Genomic DNA, 21179 nt, shown 5'->3' with positions numbered 1-21179 from the left:
TTATTATTATTATTATTATTATTATTATTATTATTATTATTATTATTATCATTAAAGAGAATGGCAGAATTAAGCGAGTTCATTTTATATATAGTTTTTTCTATTTTTCTTATAATCCGCTTCTCTGGCTCAACGATGTTTCTCAGTAACTGGCAAATATTCATATTGGGAATTTCTAAAAATTATAAACATACTGAAGATGGAACCTATTCATATGGAACAAGCCCACAGAAGCCATTGACTTGAAATTCAAGCTTCCAAAGAATATTAAGGTGCTCATTAGGAAGAAGTAAGAGGCAGTAAAAGAAAATACAGAAAGAAGAGAACCCACGTATTTAAAAATAATAATAAATTAATATATAGATAAGCAGATCTTGAAATATTTCAAATAAGGCTTTAACTCAATGAACTGCCACAATTTTTAAACACCTTAAGGCTTTTAAATCATTATCAGTATAAGCATGATTATAAATCATTATTTCGCAACTGTAATGTGAATGTGGAGATTTTTCACGCATCTTTCACCGAGTGATGATTATATTGCTTTTGTTTGCAATAGAGAATTGCTATTTTAGCGTTCCTTCTAAGCAGATATTTAGCTTGAAGGTTCACCCAGCACTGTGGGCAGCGTACGATTGAGAAGCCCTCGAGACCAATGTTTGAAATATTATCTGTAGTAGAAGTCTATATTCCGTCTTAGTCGTGAAGGGGAAAGTTCAGTACCTCTTATGAAGGTAGATGACTCTTACGCAAGTCAGGTGCAGAGCGCCTCAGTGGCGTGATCGGTACGGTCTTTAGAGTTCAAACTGGAATTATTTCCATTTGATAGTGATGTATATTTTTCAGAATTTTAGAGCTGAAATTAGGATTTTTTCCAATTTATAGTTGTTTTTCATTTTGGAGGTGAAATTGGGGTTATTTCAAATTGCCAGTAATATCTCTCTTGAGATCATTCAGCAAATATGAGAAAAATGAAATTTTACAGAGCACAGTATAACCTATTTTGCCTTATGCGTGTTGTATGTTTAAACGACTTCATCCTCTAGAAAACTAACATAAAATGCGCTCTACACCATTTAATCCGGAGATTAAATGGCATCGAACGCATCTCTCTCTCTCTCTCTCTCTCTCTCTCTGCGGCATCGAATCTTCCATGTCAATCATTTATATGAAACCTAAATGTTTGTTCTGATCCTGAAAAATCTGCGTCATCAACATCCTCTGGGCTCCATTTTCCCGAATCCCCTCTTCCTCGCCTACGTAGGACTGGTAGCAGAATAATGACCCTTATGCATTCTGTGCCTAAAGACTTCGATACTTCCCCCGTATTTTAACTACTCGCCACTTCGGTAAAAACCGTCGCCTACGAGTGCGATGTAAATAGAGGCCGAGTGCGAGAAGGCCCCAGAGAGAGAGAGAGAGAGAGGAGGGGGGGGGTGCTTTTGACCATATCCCCTCATAAGTATGGTTAGGCTTTTGGGGCAGACTGCTCACTTATATCCCAAGATATCCGCATCTTGAGATCGGGGTAAATATACCGTACGGAAATCATTCATTAGGATCCATTAGACGACCTCAAAAGGACGTCACCTGCCTACAGGACCACCCTTCGAACTCCTACAGGACGACTTTTCAGTCAGGAGGTCTTCCCCCGCTCAAGGACCACCTACATACCTTTACAGCACCACTCTTCTTCTCAGTCCTATACGAGGACTTTTCATTCAGGTCAGGAGGGCTTTCCCGCCGAGGGAGAGAGAGAGAGAAAGGGGGAGGGGTGGCCTTTTTTTGGGACTTAACCCTGCCTTCTTTAGGGAGAGGATGGTTGCACCTTTACAGGATCACTCTTCGAAGTCCTGTAAGAGGACTTTTTAGTCAAGTCAGGAGGGCTTTTCCGCCGAGAGAGAGAGAGAGGGGGTGGGGGGGGGGGGTGGGGGGGGGGGGGCGTTGGCCTTTCTTTGGGGGGTTTAACCCTGCCATCTTAAGGGATAGGATGGCTGGATCCTTACAGGACCTTCGAAGTCCTGCAAGAGGACTTTTTGTTAGTCAGGTCAGGAAGGCTTTCCATTGAGATGAGAGAGAGAGAGAGAGAGAGAGAGAGGGTTATGTGGCTTAGTCAGGCCATCATCATTAGGGAGAGGATGGCTGGCATGGCATATCTGTGGATTTGTATTTTCCTGGAAAGCCTAAGAAGAAGAAGAAGAAGAAGAGGAGGAGGAGGAAGAAAACGAAGACTCGTCACCCACTTCGGCAAATTTCTCTGGAAGTGACGCCGCCAAGTCCTCTATCCTCGACAAATATTGGTTCGTCGACTCGGCTCCTGAAGTATTTGGCCACCTTTTTCAAATTACGCCCCAGTTAATTTCAGGATATGAATGCCGAGAGATGCTATGAGGATTCGGTATTGCCTAATAAGTGGTGGCGTGTGGGCGGGCGATTGTGGGGGGAGGGGGGGGGGTGATTGTGGGGGGTTGGGGGTTGGGGACTTCTTTCCGTGTTGCTTCGAATTTGCCGGTTATTAAACACTTAGAGTTTTTCTTATTTCTGAGTAAATTTGTTTTATTGCATTTGCGTGTAAATTGATGTAAGCGAATATATGACACAGGAAATTGACGCAGTATTGCCTAATATGTCGAAATTACTCACCGTAATATTATATATATATATATATATATATATATATATATATATATATATATATATATATATATATATATATATATAGAGAGATAGAGAGAGAGAGAGAGAGAGAGAGGAGAGAGAGAGAGAGAGAGAATATATATATATATATATATATATATATTATATATATATATATATAATATATGTATGTAGTATAAAGTATAGAGAGAGAGAGAGAGAGAGAGATAATTGCTCGCCAAATATGCTCTTGTTGGGCTTGACTAACAATGACAAAAAAGTTTCCAGAATACCAATTTTGCGCGGAAAGGTGCCTTTAAAAAAGTATCGTGTCTTCATTTAATGTTTTTCCGAAACTTATGCATATGACTTATGCATATGACACCTTTTTTCAGTACTTTTTAGGCTCTACCATAGAGCTTTCCTACCCCCCCAACAAGAACAACGACAACAGCAACAACAACACAAAGTAGTTTGTAGGCTTACTCCCCGAGTCAGTGATATGTTTCTGTTGATTCTCAAGTGGTAATATTCCTCATAATTAGTACTACTTGCCGTCTGGCGAGTCCACTACTATAGTGGGTCACATAACCCTTCAATAAATGGAGGTGATTAAACTCATTTAAAAATAGTGAGCTTTAAGATTAGTGAAAAATGTGGCATGAAATAAAGCTCTCTCTCTCTCTCTCTCTCTCTCTCTCTCTCTCTCCATAAATATATATATATATATATATATATATATATATATATATATATATTATATATATGTATGTATATATATGTATATTATATATATATATATATATATATATATATATATAATATATGTATATATATGTATGTTATATATATGATATTATATATATATATATACATATATATGAATAACTTGATCAGGAAGTATATAAAACGTGATGCTATGTATAAATAAAGGATTTTGCCACGAAGGAATAATGAAAAGCGAGATAGCCAAGCACTTTCGGTCTAGTGCGACCCTTTTCTCAGGCACAACTGATGGTACAGAGGAAAAACATAGTCAAAGTAGGCTTAATATCCAAACTGACATTACAAGATTAGCAATAAGGTCGATTTCACTCTACAGAAACGAGGAAAAGCCTGAGGGCAGGATAAGTGAATTTTTAGGCAGCCACACCTTGGAGGATCACACACGTGTTCAACAGATGATTCATCCAGTAAACAATACATTTTGAAAAAACAAGGAGGCATGTACAACTTATTACCATGAAATTTACAAAAATGTTCCCCCCAAAAATTATTAATGAAAAGACGAAAAAAAGGATATAAATATATCGAGCGAGAGAGAGAGAGAGAGAGAGAGAGAGAGAGAGAGAGAGAGAGAGAGAGAGAGAGAGAGAGAGAGAGAGAGAGAGAGAAATAATAACTATATACATGTGGGACTAATTAATTAGTAGTTAATTTATTTTAAGGTCCTTCATAAACATTTTACAAGTATACGGGTCCAAATGGTACAATCACAGACTAAGATTTTGGTTGTTTTTATTAGTGATTTGTATAATTGCTGATTCCAGTAAGTTTCTTGAAACATAATCATTAGATCTAGCAATTACAGAGGTATCGCATGCATACTTTTCTAGAAGATGATATAACTTACAAAAAACTCGAAAAAAATCCGTTGGACCAAGTAATAAAAAACTTTAATATCAATATCAAACAAATTCTTAAAGATAAAAAAGAACTTTAGTGTAAGTTAACTGTAAAGTGTCCCTCATTACCTTATTTATATGGCCTAGTCAAAACTCACTAGGAAAACAAACCTATGCGCCCAATTATTAGCACTGTAGGATCAATTGCTTATAAACTATCTAAATATCTTACTAAATTGTTATCCCCGCTACTTGGAACTGTATCTAATTCACACATGCGGAATTCTCTTGATCTTGTGGAAAAATTAAATAACATTGCACTAAACCCTAGTGATATCTTTGTCAGTTTTGATGTATGTTCCTTGTTTACAAAAATCCTGATTGACTCTGTGCTAGAATGTTTAAGTAATGAACTTGTATTGCATGAATTGCCTATGTCCGTCAGTCACATAATTTCATTGATTAAAATAAGTATTTGTGATTGCACATTTATTTTTAATGGAGAATATTACCAACAAATATTTGGTATGGCCATGGGTAACCCTTTATCACCTCTCCTTTCAAACTTATATATGGAATTTTTTGAAAGATAACACCTCCCGAATATCACACTTGTCCCCTTAAAATGCTACAGATATGTAGATGACATTATAATAGTCTTACCTGTTGATATCGATGTAAATGATTTATTGTCTAAATTGAATAATTGTGTGCCATCCATAAATTCACTGTTGAAATTGAAAATAACACTGTCATCTCTTTCCTAGATGTATTAATACATAGAGAATCTTTCCAATATAAATTCAGTATTTATAGAAAACCCACAAATAATTTAACATATGTACATTTTTATTCTGGCCACCATCTTAATATTAAAATTTCAATTTATCCTTCTATGTTCCTACGTGCTTTGCGTATCACGAGTCCACAATATGTTGACCAAGAAATAGAATACATAAAAAAGTTAGGAAACGATCTCTGCTACCCACCTCATATAATTGATTTATGTTATCAAAAAGCTCACAAAGAGTTTTATAGTGTTGCCTAAAAATGTACTTAGCTTGCCTTACTTTCGTGGATTTGAAACCATAAAATCAATATTTAAATCGTTTAATGTTAATGTAGTGTTCTCTTATAACAATACCATTAAAGATATGCTAATTAAGAATAGTCCTGTAACAAATAACAACATCATTTACAAAATTCCTTGTAAGGATTGCCCATCTTTTTACGTTGGACAGTCAAGTGAAAATTTATGTGTACGTATTAAGCAGCATATGTATTCAGTTAGAACAGCCCAGACTTCAAATGCACTGTTTATCCATCTGAGTGAAAAATCTCATTGTATTAATTGGGACGATACCTCTGTAATTGCTAGATCTAATGATTGTGTTTCAAGAAATTTACTGGAATCAGCGATTATACAAATCACTAATAAAAACTACCTAAATCTTAGTCTGGGATTGCACCATTTGGACCCGTATATTTGTAAAATGTTTATGAAGGACCTTAAAATAAATGAACTACTTATTAATTAGTCCCTCATGTATATAGTTATTATCTCTCTCTCTCTCTCTCTCTCTCTCTCTCTCTCTCTCTCTCTCTCTCTCTCTCTCTCTCTTGCTCGATATATTTATATCCTTTTTTTCGTCTTTTCAATCATTTTTGTGGGAACATTTTTGTAAATTTCATGGTAATAAGTTGTACATGCCTCCTTGTTTTTTCAAAATGTATTGTTTTCTGGATGAATCATTTGTTGAACACGTGTGTGATCTTCCAAGGTGTGGCTGCCTAAAAATTCGCTTATCATGCCCTCAGGCGTTTCCTCGTTTCTGTAGAGTGAAATCGACCTTATTGCTAATCTTGTAATGTCAGTTTGGATATTAAGCCTACTTTGACTATGTTTTTCCTCTGTACCATCAGTTGTGCCTGAATAAAGGGTCGCACTAGACCGAAAGTGCTTGGCTATCTCGCTTTTCATTATTCCTTCGTGGCAAAAAACCTTTATGTGATATATATATATATATATATATATATATATATATATATATATATAAATAAAGCGAATATCATAGGAAAATGATAGACAGAAATTCAAGCGCTTTCGTCTTTACCACAAGACATTGTCAAGGAACGAATGAAATACTGTCGGAGAGAAAGTTATCAGGTAAACAAAAGGAATCAAGACCACCAGATGGTTAATTGTTAAAAGGGTAAAAATCCAAGAGATAAGTTGTAGATAAACATAAGCAACAAAATTAATATATTCGGTTTGTGCATGTTTTGGACTTTATATGGGTACGTTGTAGTTTCTCTTAGGGTTAAATCTAAGTTCAAATTTGTGACCGTGTGATATCCGATTATCCTGAATTATCTCTTTGATTTTTACCCTTTTAACAATTAACCATCTGGTATTCTTGATCCTTTTTTCTGCCTATCATTTTCCTGTGGTATTCGCATATTTAATGAAGTCACGTGCATCTACTGTGATTTTTTAAAAGCATATATAATTATATATATGCATGTATATATATATATATATATATTATATAATATATATATATATATATATATATATATTATATATATATATATATATATATATATATATTATATATATATATATGTATGTATAAACTGAATCACGAAAGTTAGGAACGTGATAAACTCCATAAATAAAGATAAATGCCACGAAGGAAAAATTAACGAAGGAGTCTGCAAGATCTTTCGACTTAAAAGTCCTTTACTGATCAGAATACTGACAAAAAAATACGATATTTGGATCAAGAAATTGAATGCATAAGAAAAATAGGGAAAGATTTTTGCTATCCTTCACATATATTAAACATTTGTTATAATAAAGCCCACAAAAAGTTTTATACTGAAAATAACTCACGGAAAGAAAATTCTAAGAACATTCTCAGTTTGCCTTATTTTAACGGATTTGAAACCATTGAACCATTGTTAAAAGCTTTTAATGTCAACCTTGTTTCTTCCTATAATAACACACTAAAAAGAATGTTAATAAAAAATGGCCCAAGAGAAAGCAACAACATAATATATAAAATTCCATGTATGGATTGTCCCTCATTCTATCTCGGACAGTCCAGCAAAGGCTTAGAAGTAAGGCTAAGCCAGCATAAATGCTCTGTAAAAACTGGGCAAAAATCTAATGCATTATTTATTCATTTAAGTGAAAACAACCACCGAATTAATTGGATTGACAGTTCAGTAATTGCACGGTCAAGAGATGTCTTATCACGAAATCTTTTAGAATCTGCTTTAATACAACTTACTTTTCATTGTAATTTCAATGTTAGTCGTGGCCTTTTTCATTTAGACCCTTGTATCTGTAACATGTTTAAGAATGACCTCAAAGATATAATTACTGACTTAAATAAAAATCAGTTGCCTTAGAGTTATTAAATTTTATTGTAATGTATGTCTGTCATGTTTTGTGAATATTGTTTTGTTTACCAGGTTCCGAATAGCTGTCACCTATAATCCTTTAATTGTTTGGAGATTGTATCTGAGATGATTGTCTTAAACCTTTAATTGCACCCTTTGTTTATGCTTGTTTGAGAAGGTTTCTTATCTTCCAGGTGTGTCGGATTCTAGGTACTAATCCCTTTATAATCCCTATCTGCCAGTTATACGAACCTTCTTGTATTGTCTTTTCTCGTATTTTTGTCAGTATTCTGCTCAGTAAAGGACATTTAAGTCGAAAGATCTTGCAGACTCCTTCGTTTATTTTTCCTTCGTGGCATTTATCTTTTATTGTATTATACATCGTATGTATGATGTAATATATATATATATATATATTAGATATATATAATATGTGTGTGTGTGTGTGTGTGTGTATTTGGTTAATGTGTTATTTATACATATATATATCTATCATATATATACATATATATATAAATTATATATATTATTTGACATTTATTTATTCATATATATTTATTTATTCATTATATTATAATTATATTGTTCTATATAATATATATTGTATATATATGTATGTTTTGAATATATATATATATATATATATATATATATATATATATATATATATATATATGATATATATATATATATATATATAGAGAGAGAGAGAGAGAGAGATGAGAGAGAGAGAGAGAGAGGAACAAAATGCATATAGGAGGACAGAAAATGATGACAGCACCATCAAATGAAGTTTTAAAGCAGACGAACATGAAGTTTGTTGCCAGAGGATTAACTAACATAGGAAGAAATATTTCTCTCCCTCGAAAGCCTTTTCTGATGAAGGAAACAAGAAAAGTTTACTTATTACGAGTGGCTGAATGCCCTTGAGAATGCAGAGAGGAATAAGTAAGGTGAAAATTATATATATATTATATATATTTATATTTTGTGTGTATGTATAATATATATATATATATATATTTAAAAATATATATTATATATATTACGTATATATATATATATTATCATATTATACACACACATACATACGTATATTTTGTGTTTGCTTTTCTAAACAAATGGATCTCAGAATCTGTATGTGCAATGTTGGGAAGGTGCCTATTGTGAATGCAACTTTAATTCATTAAATTTAAAATATTTTTTTAAATTGTGAAAATGTTTAATGTAAGTTTGTGAAGCCTTGTGGGAGTGTAAGTAGAAGATGCAATGAGGCCAGTAAAAATCCGCAATATATTAGTTTTAGTGGGATTTAGCGGCTAACGTGGATGTGTAAGGTGTGTCTGGATGAGGGAAAGGTTCCAAAGTCTTAGGGTTTAATTGTTGTATTAGGTAAATAAAAGTGAGTCGTGGAGTAATATGAGGCTTTTGGGACGTAGCATTATATGAACTAGCCAGGATTCTAATAAAAAGTCAAAGAAATAAAAGAAGAATTTATGAGAACAGATTTGTGAGTTTAAGCAAGGAAGAGGGTGTATATATGTTAAAGCTAATATGGAGATGGTTAAGCTTGTTGTTGTTATTCTGTGGCGTGATCGGTATGGTGGCCACGAGTTCGATTCTCCGGCATTCCACTGAGGGGTTAGAGATGTGTATTTCTGGTGATAGAAGTTCACTCTCGACGTGGGTCGGAAGTCACGTAAAGCCGTTGGTCCCGTTGCTGAATAACCACTGGTTCCCTGCAACGTCAAAACACCATACAAACAATCTTTATATATTATATCGTTCTCTTTCTCTTTGTATCTTTTTTTGAGCCAAAGTCCTTGTAAGGGGTAATTGTAATTCAAAGCAAATTTATCTTCATTGTGTGATGTTTTAACCATTCCGTGATAGTAGATTTGTATACGTGTGACGAGTTATTCACGAAAACTATAAGCTGGAACTGGCGAATAAACGTCATCTTTATATATATAGTATATATATAAAAAACTTAAAAATGCACCGAAGTTTCTTCGGCGTAATCGAGTTTTCTGTACAGCGTAGAATGCTGTATGAAACTCTCATCCGCGGCCCATGGAACGTTGAGCCACAGGTCGGTAGTGGCGACACCTATAGTTGTGCCAGGCGCACGCTCATGGCTTTAACCGTAAATAAAATAAGATCTACTCAGTCTTGAGGGCTGCTATTTGGTATGTTGGTGATTGGAGGGTGGATGATCAACATAACAATTTGCAGCCCTCTAGCCTCGGTAGTTTATAAGATCTAAGGGCGGACGGATTTATTTATTATTATTTTTTTTTTACAGAAAACTAAAACCTAGATAAATATGATGATGATAATGACGAAGAGGAAGACGGTCGTTGAAATGTAATTGCTTGTTCCGCGTCTGTATAATATTCTCTATATTTCTCAAGTAGGGTTCCTGTCACAAGAAGGATCTCCCCTAATCCCCCCAGGAGGACCCTAGCATCCTCCTCGTATGCAGTAAGTGGTTGTTCCTGACAGCAGCGACTGAAATCCGAAGAAGAATATCCACTCTTCAAGGCAGCTCCGGAAGCCTTGCTGCGACTCTAATGAACCGAGCTCCTTTTTTTTTTTTTCTTTCTTTTTTTTTTTCAATGGAGCTCACCGAATCGCAAAATGGGATAGATAGTTGTAATTCGCTCACCGCCTCTCATTAATCAACAACGCTAGCGCAGCGCTTTTGCAACACCGACCGAGCAATATTGAAGGACTTTACTCTTTTTTCCGCTGAGGTTAGCGGGCAGGCAGGTTTTGAGCTTCTCTCTCTCTCTCTCTCTCTCTCTCTCTCTCTCTCTCTCTCTCAAGCAACCAATATTCGTCTTTTCTCTTTTTATCTTTTCGTCTGTGTAACAAACATAATCAGCGGAGGTTAAATTTTAAACGAACATTTTATGTTTATTTTAATCCAATGCACATTGTAAGAATACCCACTGTAATATTATGGAATAAAGGTATTATTATTATTATTATTATTTTTTTTTTTTTTTTTTTTTTTTTTTTTTTTTTTTTTTTTTTTTTTTTTTTTTTTTTTTTTTTTTTTTTTTTTTTGCTCTATCACAGTCCTACATTCGACTGGGTTGTATTTATAGTGTGGGGTTCCGGGTTGCATCCTGCCTCCTTAGGAGTCCATCACTTTTCTTACTATGTGTGCCGTTTCTAGGATCACACTCTTCTGCATGAGTCCTGGAGCTACTTCAGCCTCTAGTTTTTCTAGATTACTTTTCAGGGATCTTGGGATCGTGCCTAGTGCTCCTATGATTATGGGTACGATTTCCACTGGCATATCCCATATCTCTTCTTTATTTCTATTTTCAGATCTTGATACTTATCCATTTTTTCCCTCTCTTCTCTTCAACTCTGGTGTCCCATGGTATTGCGACATCAATGAGTGATACTTTCTTCTTGACTTTGTCAATCAACGTCACGTCTGGTCTGTTTGCACGTATCACCCTATCCGTTCTGATACATAGTCCCAGAGGATCTTTGCCTGATCGTTTTCTATCACTCCCTCAGGTTGGTGTTCGTACCACTTATTACTGCAAGGTAGCTGATGTTTCTTGCACAGGCTCCAGTGGAGGGCTTTTGCCACTGAATCATGCCTCTTTTTGTACTGGTTCTGTGCAAGTGCCGAGCATTCACTTGCTATGTGGTTTATGGTTTCATTTTTCATATTGCACTTCCTACATATGGGAGAGATGTTATTTCCGTCTATCGTTCTTTGAACATATCTGGTTCTTAGGGCCTGATCTTGTGCCGCTGTTATCATTCCTTCAGTTTCCTTCTTTAGCTCTCCCCTCTGTAGCCATTGCCAATTGTCATCGCTGGCTAGTTCTTTAGTCTGTCTCATGTATTGTCCGTGCATTGGTTTGTTGTGCCAGTCCTCTGTTCTGTCTGTCTTTCTCCTGTCTCTGGTTATGATTTCTGGGTCTTCGTCGTTCTACTTTTATTAGGTTTCCTTCCCTTCCCATGCACTCTTTAGGCCACTCGTCTTCACTGGTTTTCAGATATTGCCCCAGTGCTTCTGTTCTCAATGTTGACGCAGTCCTCTATACTTAGTAGTCCTCTCCCTCCTTCCTTTCGTGTTATGTATAGTCTGTCCGTATTTGCTCTTGGGTGTAGTGCTTTGTGTATTGTCATATGTTTCCTGGTTTTCTATCTATGCTGCGGAGTTCTGCCTTTGTCCATTCCACTATTCCTGCGCTGTATCTGATTACTGCACTGCCCATGTGTTTATGGCTTTTATCATATTTCCTCCATTGAGTTTTTGACTTGAGTATCGCCTTGAGTCTCTGCATATATTCTTTCCTGATCGTGTCCTTCATCTCTTGGTGTTTTATATCCCCTACCTTTCCATTAACTTCCCAGGTATTTGTATCCTGTCTCATCTATGTGTTTGATGTTGCTCCCATCTGTAGCTTTATCCCTTCAGTTCTCGTTACTTTGCCTTTTTGTATGTTGACTAAGGCGCATTTTTCTATTCCAAACTCCATCCTGATGTCCCCAGATACAATCCTTACAGTCTGGATTAGGGTATCTATTTCCTTGATGCTCTTACCATACAGCTTGATGTCGTCCATGAACATCAGATGGTTGATTCTGTTGCCTCTTTTCTTGAGTTGGTAGCCGGCATCCATCTTCTGTAGTACTTTTGTCATGGGAATCATGGCTACTACGAAGAGTAGTGGGGACAGTGAGTCGCCCTGGAAGATCCCTCTCCTGATATTAACCTCTGCTAGTCTTATTCCAGAGCTTGTAAGTATTGTATTCCAGTTGCGCATTGTATTTTTGAGGAAGCTGATGGTGTTTTCCTCTGCCCCATATATTTTCAGGCATTCTATTAGCCATGTGTGTGGTATCATGTCGAAGGCTTTCTTATAGTCTATCCATGCCATGCTTTAGGTTGTTTTTCCTTCTCCTACTGTTCTTATTATTATTATTATTATTATTATTATTATTTTTTTTTTTTTTTTTTTTTGTTTTTTGCTCTATCACAGTCCTCCAATTCGCTGGGTGTATTTATAGTGTGGGGTTCCGGGGTTGCATCCCTGCCTCCTTAGGAGTCCAGTCACGTTTTCTTACTATGTGTGCCGTTTCTCGGAATCCCACACTCTTCTTGCATGAGTCCTGGGGAGCTAACTTCAGCCTCTAGTTTTTCTAGATTCCTTTTCAGGGATCTTGGGATCGTGCCTAGTGCTCCTATGATTATGGGTACGATTTCCACTGGCATATCCCATATCCTTCTTATTTCTATTGTCAGATCTTGATACTTATCCATTTTTTTCCCTCTTTTCTCTTCAACTCTTGTGTCCCATGGTATTGCCGACATCAATGAGTGATACTTTCTTCGTTGACTTTGTCAATCAACGTCACGTCTGGGTCTGTTTGTTTGCACGTATCACCCTATCCGTTCTGATACCATAGTCCCAGAGGATCTTTGCCTGATCGTTTTCTATCACTCCTTCAGGTTGGTGGCTCGTACCACTTAATTACTGCAAGGTAGCTGATGTTTCTTGCACAGGCTCCAGTGGAGGGCTTTTTGCCACTGAATCATGCCTCTTCTTGTACTGGTTCTTATTATTATTTTATTATTATTATTATTATTATTATTATTATTATTATTATTATTATAATAATAATAATAATAATAATAATAATAATAATAATAATAATAATAATAATAATAATAATAATAATAATAATAATAATAATAATGATAATAATAATAATAATAAAGTAATAATAGCAGTAGTAGTGGACCTTTATATGCAGGATCTATCGCTTTCTTCAAGGTAAATCCAACTTTATTTCATTTTCTCTTGATCTTTCTTGTCTTTTTTACATTTCAATCTTGAGGTATATTACAAAAAATCTATGAATTAATGACTTCAGAGATTTTCAAGCCGCCATCTTGTCCATAAGTAGAATTCGGTTCAATCCATTATACTTCATGTCCCTTACTCCAGCCTGGGCTAGATTAAGATATGAGGATAAGGCAGGCAAATGAATGTATGCACAGATTGTCATGATAATTAAGATTATATAACTGCAGGTTAATGACATTATCCACAGTAAGACTCGAGTTCGTGAAGTTAGCAGAATGGAGAAAAATAAAGATCTGTATTATTATTATTATTATTATTATTATTATTATTATTATTATTATTATTATTATTGTTCGACCGAGGAGGGACACCGTTCATGTATTCAAAAGTCTTTGTTTATTTTACATAGCGGCGTCAGACCCTGGTAGTTGTGACGCCAGATAATTCACAATCAATCAGTCAATTATTTTACATAGTAATATAGTTTGCTGTGTAATTGTGGATTTTTACCACACATTGTTTTTCACGAGATGGTGTCTTCTTAGCATTTTTTTTTTTTTTTTTTTTTTTTTTTTTTTTTTTTTTTTTTTGTCTATCACAGTCCTCCAATTCGACTGGGTGGTATTTATAGTTTGGGATTCCGGTTTTCATCCTGCCTCCTTAGGAGTCCACTTTTCTTACTGTATGCGCTGTTTCTAGGAGCACACTCTTCTGCATGAGTCCTGGAGCTACTTCAGCCTCTAGTTTCCCCAAATTCCTTTGCAGGGATTTTGGGATCGTGCCTAGTGTTCCTATGATTATGGGTACAATTTCCACTGCCATTTCCATATCCATTCTTATTTCTACTTTATTATTATTATATTATTATTATTATTATTATTATTATATTATTATTATATTATTCAGTAGATGAAACTTTTTCTTAAGGAACAAGCCCACCAAAGGGACCACTGACTTGAAATTCAAGCTTCCAAAGATTATTAAGGTGTTCATTAAGAAGAAGTACGAGGAAGTCAAAGGAAATTCCGAAAGAAGAGATCCCACTCATTAAAATAGAAGAAAATATGTTCATAAGATAATAAATACGCAAGATATATTACCTGAAGTTTAATTGAATGGTAAATAATACTGATGATATTCTCAGTTAATATATTTTTGAATAATTGGTAAATGGTAGCATTATTATAGTTAACGCAGATGATAGAATAAGACATTACATGATATGCAGAATTAAAAATAAACTAGACCACCCCGTGACCCAACTTAATGTTGAAAATTTGGGAAGGGGAGGGGGATGGGTGATGGGGGAGAGGGATGTGGAAGGGGAGGGGAGGAGGAGGGGGGTTAAATTCTACTGGTAGCACCAACCCGTTTAATTTCCGGTTTACAAACAACCAAACAAACAAATTTTTCAGTTTTTTCCGTATTATATAGGTTCTGAAAAATTTATATGTACAAAAACTAGTTTGTAATGTTACCCCTTGATTCGCTTTAGTGTACAGATGTTAAATTTAAGAAAAAATACACTTCTAGAATTATATCCTTAAAAAAATCTTTTTTGTTTATCGCCCAGATGAAAAATAGAAGATTCACAAGCCATGACGAGAAAAGAGAATCTCTCTCTCTCTCTCTCTCTCTCTCTCTCTCTCTCTTCTCTCTCTCTCCACCGACCCCCACCCCTCCACAAATAGTACTCCCTTGACAATGCATTTAACGCCGGGAATATTTCATTAGCAATTTTGCGAGAATGCAGAAAATGATTTCCTCTCTATTATTGCCTCTAATGGTCTCTCTCTTCTTCTTCATCTTCTTCTTCTTCTCCATCTTCTTCGTCGTCTCCTGCTTCTTCGCCAACCTCTTTCATATATGCCGAAGCATTACCTGCTAAAACAGCATTTCCGAAATGAGGTCTTCTTCCGACGAAGGAAGGGTAAGTGGGGCTAGTCAGTAAAAAGCGCCTGTGATGCTTTACGGGACACTGTGCGCTAAATTATTATGCTTGCTGTTGTTAAAAGGATTTTATTTTGCGTCTTGAAGACGTCGCTGCGCACTCATCCACAGGCCAGACAGGAAGGCGCGTATATATATATATATATATATATATATATATATATATATATATATATATTATATATATATATATATATATATGTGTGTGTGTGTGTGTGTGTGTGTGTGTGTGTATGTATGTATGTATATCATAACGAGTTTTAATTGGCAGCCAAGGTAAATTCTTCTTAAGTCAGGAAGCTCTATGCATACACCTAGCAGGTCTGGAGCTCATGGCTGAGGGCTGGACCTATGAAATTGCCCGTGGACCTTATCAGAGATAAGAAGATTTTTTATGAATGAGGAAGTGGTATATCGTGAGAGAGAGAGAGAGAGAGAGAGAGAGAGAGAGAGAGAGAGAGAGAGAGAGAGTATTAAACTGTAGTCATAAATAGATTTTTAGTCGAAGATTTTCTTTGAGACTAAATGGTCTATCATGAGAGAGAGAGAGAGAGAGAGAGAGAGAGAGAGAGAGAGAGAGAGAGAGAGAGAGAGAGAGTAAACTGAAGCTAGTACATAAATTTTTTGTCCAAGATTTACTCAAAGAGAGAGAGAGAGAGAGAGAAAAGAATATTAAACTGTAGGTATATCATGAGAGAGAGAGAGAGAGAGAGAGAGAGAGAGAGAGAGAGACAGAGAGACAGAGAGACAGAGTATTAAACTGTAGGTCGTAAATAATTTTTTTGTCGAATAATTATTTGTATTTTTTTTATATTTTGAAGAAGCATATTTTATATATTTTGCCACAGAATGCGTAGGCTGGTAATACTGTAAATATCACGAAGGCTTAGAGCCGCTCTCCTACGCAAGTCACCAGCAGTCATGTTTGAAATCCCCTCTGACTTTATTTTACAGTTTTGTATTTAATATCAACAATTTTATTATGTTGAGGTTAACTGAGGTTTACTGTAGCGTAAAACCTGTTAGTGGATAATTCAGTAAAATTATATAACATTTTGACAACAGCGTTCTGTTTGACATTATTTCTATATTTTAAGCGTAACTACTGAAACTTGTTTCTGTTTATTTTGAGATGGAGCTATTGATTTGAAGTCGAACTTTAAGGGCTGTTCTGTGAGCAAGAGCCCGTGCTGGCATAAAGCCAGCTTATTCGAAAAAAAAATGAAAGGGATTAATGTTCTCAATTATAAGATGCTATATTTAAAGGTAGAACTTTCGCGATTAATGAATTCATTCACTTCAGCCAATTATGGAAGGGGGAAAAAAAGTTATTAATTCCCTTTTCATAAACAACGGATCTCCAATTTCGTAATCTCCGATCTATTTCAAGAGACCAAACGAGCGTCCAATTAATTCCTACATCAAAATAGGGGACGGGAACAAGAACCGCTCAATTATATCTATATTTCAGGCCGAGTCTCTCCTCTTAGCCCTAATCACATATTTTTTGACTTTCCATTTTATTTTCGTTCGCAGAGGATAGATGTATATATTTTTTTTCGTTGTGCCTCCTCGTTAAACGTGGAGAAGACTTCCTGAATATATTCAATTAAGTGGGCAGCCTGGATTTCCATATTTCTCTCGAATAGCGATCATTAATGGAAAGGATCCCGCTAATCAGCCCTTTCTTCGAACGTTTTGCGTTTCTAAACGTTTCCGATAGGAAAGGGGAGTCGGTTGCTGTGCTGGGAATGTGGATTTACGTGCGCGTGCGCGCGCTTACTTTTGGAATCTCAGGCAATCTACTCCGTGTTCTCAGCGCCTTAGTGGCGTGGTTGGTATGGTGTTGGCTTCCCACCTCGGTGGTAGCGAGTTCGATTCTCGACCATTCCATTGAGGAGTGAGAGATGTGTATTTCTGGTGATGGAAGTTCACTCTCGACGTGGTTCGGAAGTCACGTAAAGCCCTTGGTCCCGTTGCTGAATAACCACTGGTTCCATGCAACGTAAAAACACCATACAAACAAACAAACAATTTCGTGCTATGAAATTTGAATTTCGTAAGTTACAAAACAAATTAAAATCATGAAAGCTCTTGAGACGGTAGCCAGTTTCTCGAGTCTGCCATTAAAAATAAATCATATTTTTGTTGAAGGGTCCAGCTCCTTGTATAAACTTGGAAATACTTCCACTTCCAGTATTCTGGAGAGGAGGTGATATTATCTTCTCAGGTATGCTTCAATAATAACTAACCGTTAAGTTATTAGGGTTTATTTATTGTTTAATAATCTAAGGATTATATACTATAAATTGTTCAGCTCCAGGTATTATATTATTGTCAAATAATCTAAAGAGTATATGCCATAAATTTCTCAGTTCCAGGTACTATCTTCTCATTATTTAATAATTATCTAAGGATTATATACAATACATATCTCAGTTCCAGATAGTATCTTCTCATTATTTAATAATCTAAAGGTTATATACAATACATTTCTCAGTTCCAGGTACAATTTCATTATTTCAAAAATAGAAAGCTTATTTACATATAAACATTTCTCAGTTCCATGTACAATCTCATTTTTAAAAAATTTAGATTATTTACATTTAAACATTTCTCAGTTCCAGGTACTATCTTGTCATTATTTCATAATCTGAAGATTGTATACAATACATTTCTCAGTCAAGGTACAATCAAATGATTAAAAAAATGTAAAGACTATTTACATATAAACATTTCTCAGTTCCAGGTACAATCTCATTATTTAAAAAATGTAGATTATTTACATTTAAACATTTCCCAGTTCCAGGTACTATCTTGTCATTATTTAATAATAATCTAAGGATTATTTACGAACAGAAGTTTCTCATACTTCCTTTCGTTTTTATCCCTCAGAATTTACATCAAAGATGGTGGAGGACTGGTTATCAAGGAGACGCTGCAGACGGACGAGGGAAGCTACGCATGCGTGGCCTCCAATTTAGTTGGGACCCGAACCTCTGACCCGGCCATCTTAGCTGTCCAAGGTAGGTCATGGCCTCGTTTGATCTTCCTCCAGCAGTATGGAAAGGTTAATCGGTCTCGTGATGGGAAGATTTCTTGCAAAAGCGAACAAGATCTGTATTCAGTTTTATACTTTATTTCTCTCTCTCTCTCTCTCTCTCTCTCTCTCTCTCTCTCTCTCTCTCTCTCTCTTATCACTAGGACTTTTATTTCTTATCTTCAAAATCTCTCTCTCTCTCTCTCTCTCTCTCTCTCTCTCTCTCTCTCTCTCATTATCACTAGAACTTTTATTTCTATTCTCTCTCTCTCTCTCTCTCTCTCTCTCTCTCTCTCTCTCTCTCTCTGATTACCCCTTAGGACTTTTATTTCTTACCTTGAAAATAATTATTTAATCCGGCCCTAATCACTCGTCGCTTATGAATAAATGCATTTACTTCTTACCTTAAACGACGTAACCTAATTACGGCGACTCAAAGGAAAGAGCGTAATTATTGATAATACCTGTAATTACGAACATTAGCCACTCGGATCAAAGAAGGGTCTTGGGTAGTTATGAAACACCCAGAGAACATCCACTGAGCTTTCTTTATCTTTTTTTTATCTTTTCATAGATATCGGATTATTTTCGGAAGATGACGTTATGCAATTACGGTGCGATTTATGTAATTACGATGCTTTAGCAAGACTGATTTTTTTTTTTTTTTTTTTTTTAATGGAGAAGGACATCGGTAGAATTGTGATGCGTGGGTGTGTGTGTGTGTATGTATGTATGTATATATATATAGTTATATATAATATTACATACCATCATGTGAGGTTTCAACCACACCACGTAAGGTGGATGTAAAAACGGCAAAAATTCAAATAAATATATTCAAAAAACGTAATCCTTTTTTATTGCTTTTACTCCGTTGGCGATGATATTGTTTCAGCAATAAAATAGAAAATCATATATATATATATATATATATATATATATATATATATATATATATATAGGTGGAGCCCATAAAAACACCAAATTATAGAGAGAAAAGTACTATATTTCAGAGACTGCTGTCTCCCTCTTCAGGTAGATGAATGAGAAAAGTTTACAGAAAAGGTGGTATTTATACCAAGAGGTCCATCCACAGGCAAGCCAATTTAGGTCACCCCTGCTGATAATCTTCCTTTAATCTTGTTAAGCGTTGGTTGAATGAAAACCTTGTCGATCGTATCTGAAATCCATGCTCCTTTTGAGATGTTCATTACCTGCCTCTCTTTTATTAAGGCCGATTCCATCATTTGACCCTTGTACCGGCAGTTGCTTCTATAAATTACACGTGACAAATTCCAGTTTATTCTATGGTTATGTTCATTTGTATGGTTGAAAATAGCAGAGTTCTGTTGTCTATACCTAACTGACCGTTTTTGTTGTATTAATCTCTGGGGAAGTGATTTACCTGTAAATTTGATACAATATTGGTCACAGTCCTGGCATGGGATTTCGTATACCCCAGTGTCCTTGGGAGATGTCTTTTGTTGGACGTTAATCAGGGATTTGGCTACGGTGTTTGGGTAAGTAAATGCTAAAGGGTTAGATTTTCCAAGGGTGTGGGTTACTCTCTTAATCGTGTCCAGGTTAGGAATTTTTATGTTCTGTTGTTACAGAACATTTTTACCAGTCATATATATATATATATATATATATATATATATATATATATATATATGTGTGTGCACGTATGAGTGTGATATGTGCGTGTACTTATGTTTGTGCTGTGTGCATGTTTGTGCATACATGCCATGCATACCAGCATCCTGATCTGCACAAACACTCTAGGCAACTGAGTCATCATTTGTGACGATGTTAAACGCGTTCGAACTGACCACCCCTGAAGAAGTACTATTCGCTTCTCTTATCGGGGAAATACAATTATCGCATTAGGGTCGTGATCTATACGCGTATATCCTCCTCGGTCGCGTCACAAATTTTAGCAGGGCACCACCGAACCACTGCCATAAATACAGTGCCGGGTTCGAGAGCATCGAATGGTCCAGTCGTTATTATTAACGACGATGGCACCGTGCAATTCGGAGAGGCTGTTCCATTTTTGAAGATTTTTATTTGTGTGTGTGTGTGTGTGTGTGTGCGCGCTCTTCGGGACGGGTCTGTAACGGTTTATAATTCACGCGCGTGTTCACGTTTTCACGTACGTGTAATCACACACACACACACACACACACACACACACACACATATATATAATATATATATATATATATATATGTATGTATGTATGTATGATGTATGTATGTATGTATGTATGTATGTATGTATGATATATATATGTATATATATATATATATATATATATATATATATATATATATATAAACACAATCACACATACACGTACGTACGCACACGAAATATATATATGTGTGTGTATGTGAGTGAGGGTGAGAGAGGGTATGCATGTCTGTGTGTGTTTTAACATACTCTTTGCTCCCATTCAGTGATAATGAAGTGGGCTACCCGCGTAAAGTAACAGTGAAACAAATATAGGAGATTATTTACCTTGCCATTCCACAGAATTATGTTATTTCCTGTGAAACGGCCAATTCGTGGAAGAAAATAAATATTTTTTTTAACAGGAAATTAAATAAATTTTTACTTAAGCAGAGAATTCGTCTCCCATTCAGCAGTTAGAAGCTTCAGTATGATTAT

General features: G+C 35.6%; 1 protein-coding gene across 1 annotated transcript in view; it reads left to right on the top strand.

Moving 5' to 3' along the window:
- LOC135196484 (roundabout homolog 1-like) overlaps positions 1-21179 on the top strand; it is a 695873-nt gene that overhangs the window by 449328 nt on the left and 225366 nt on the right. Inside the window, 1 exon segment of the mRNA XM_064223337.1 lies at positions 18362-18492. Within this exon segment, the coding sequence (XP_064079407.1) occupies positions 18362-18492 (131 nt within the window).

The sequence above is a fragment of the Macrobrachium nipponense genome, chromosome 17, assembly GCF_015104395.2.
Source record: "Macrobrachium nipponense isolate FS-2020 chromosome 17, ASM1510439v2, whole genome shotgun sequence".
NCBI classification, from domain to species: Eukaryota; Metazoa; Arthropoda; class Malacostraca; order Decapoda; family Palaemonidae; genus Macrobrachium; species Macrobrachium nipponense.
The sequence above is the reverse complement of the archived record's forward strand: the minus strand, read 5'-3'. Positions and strand labels throughout refer to the sequence as shown.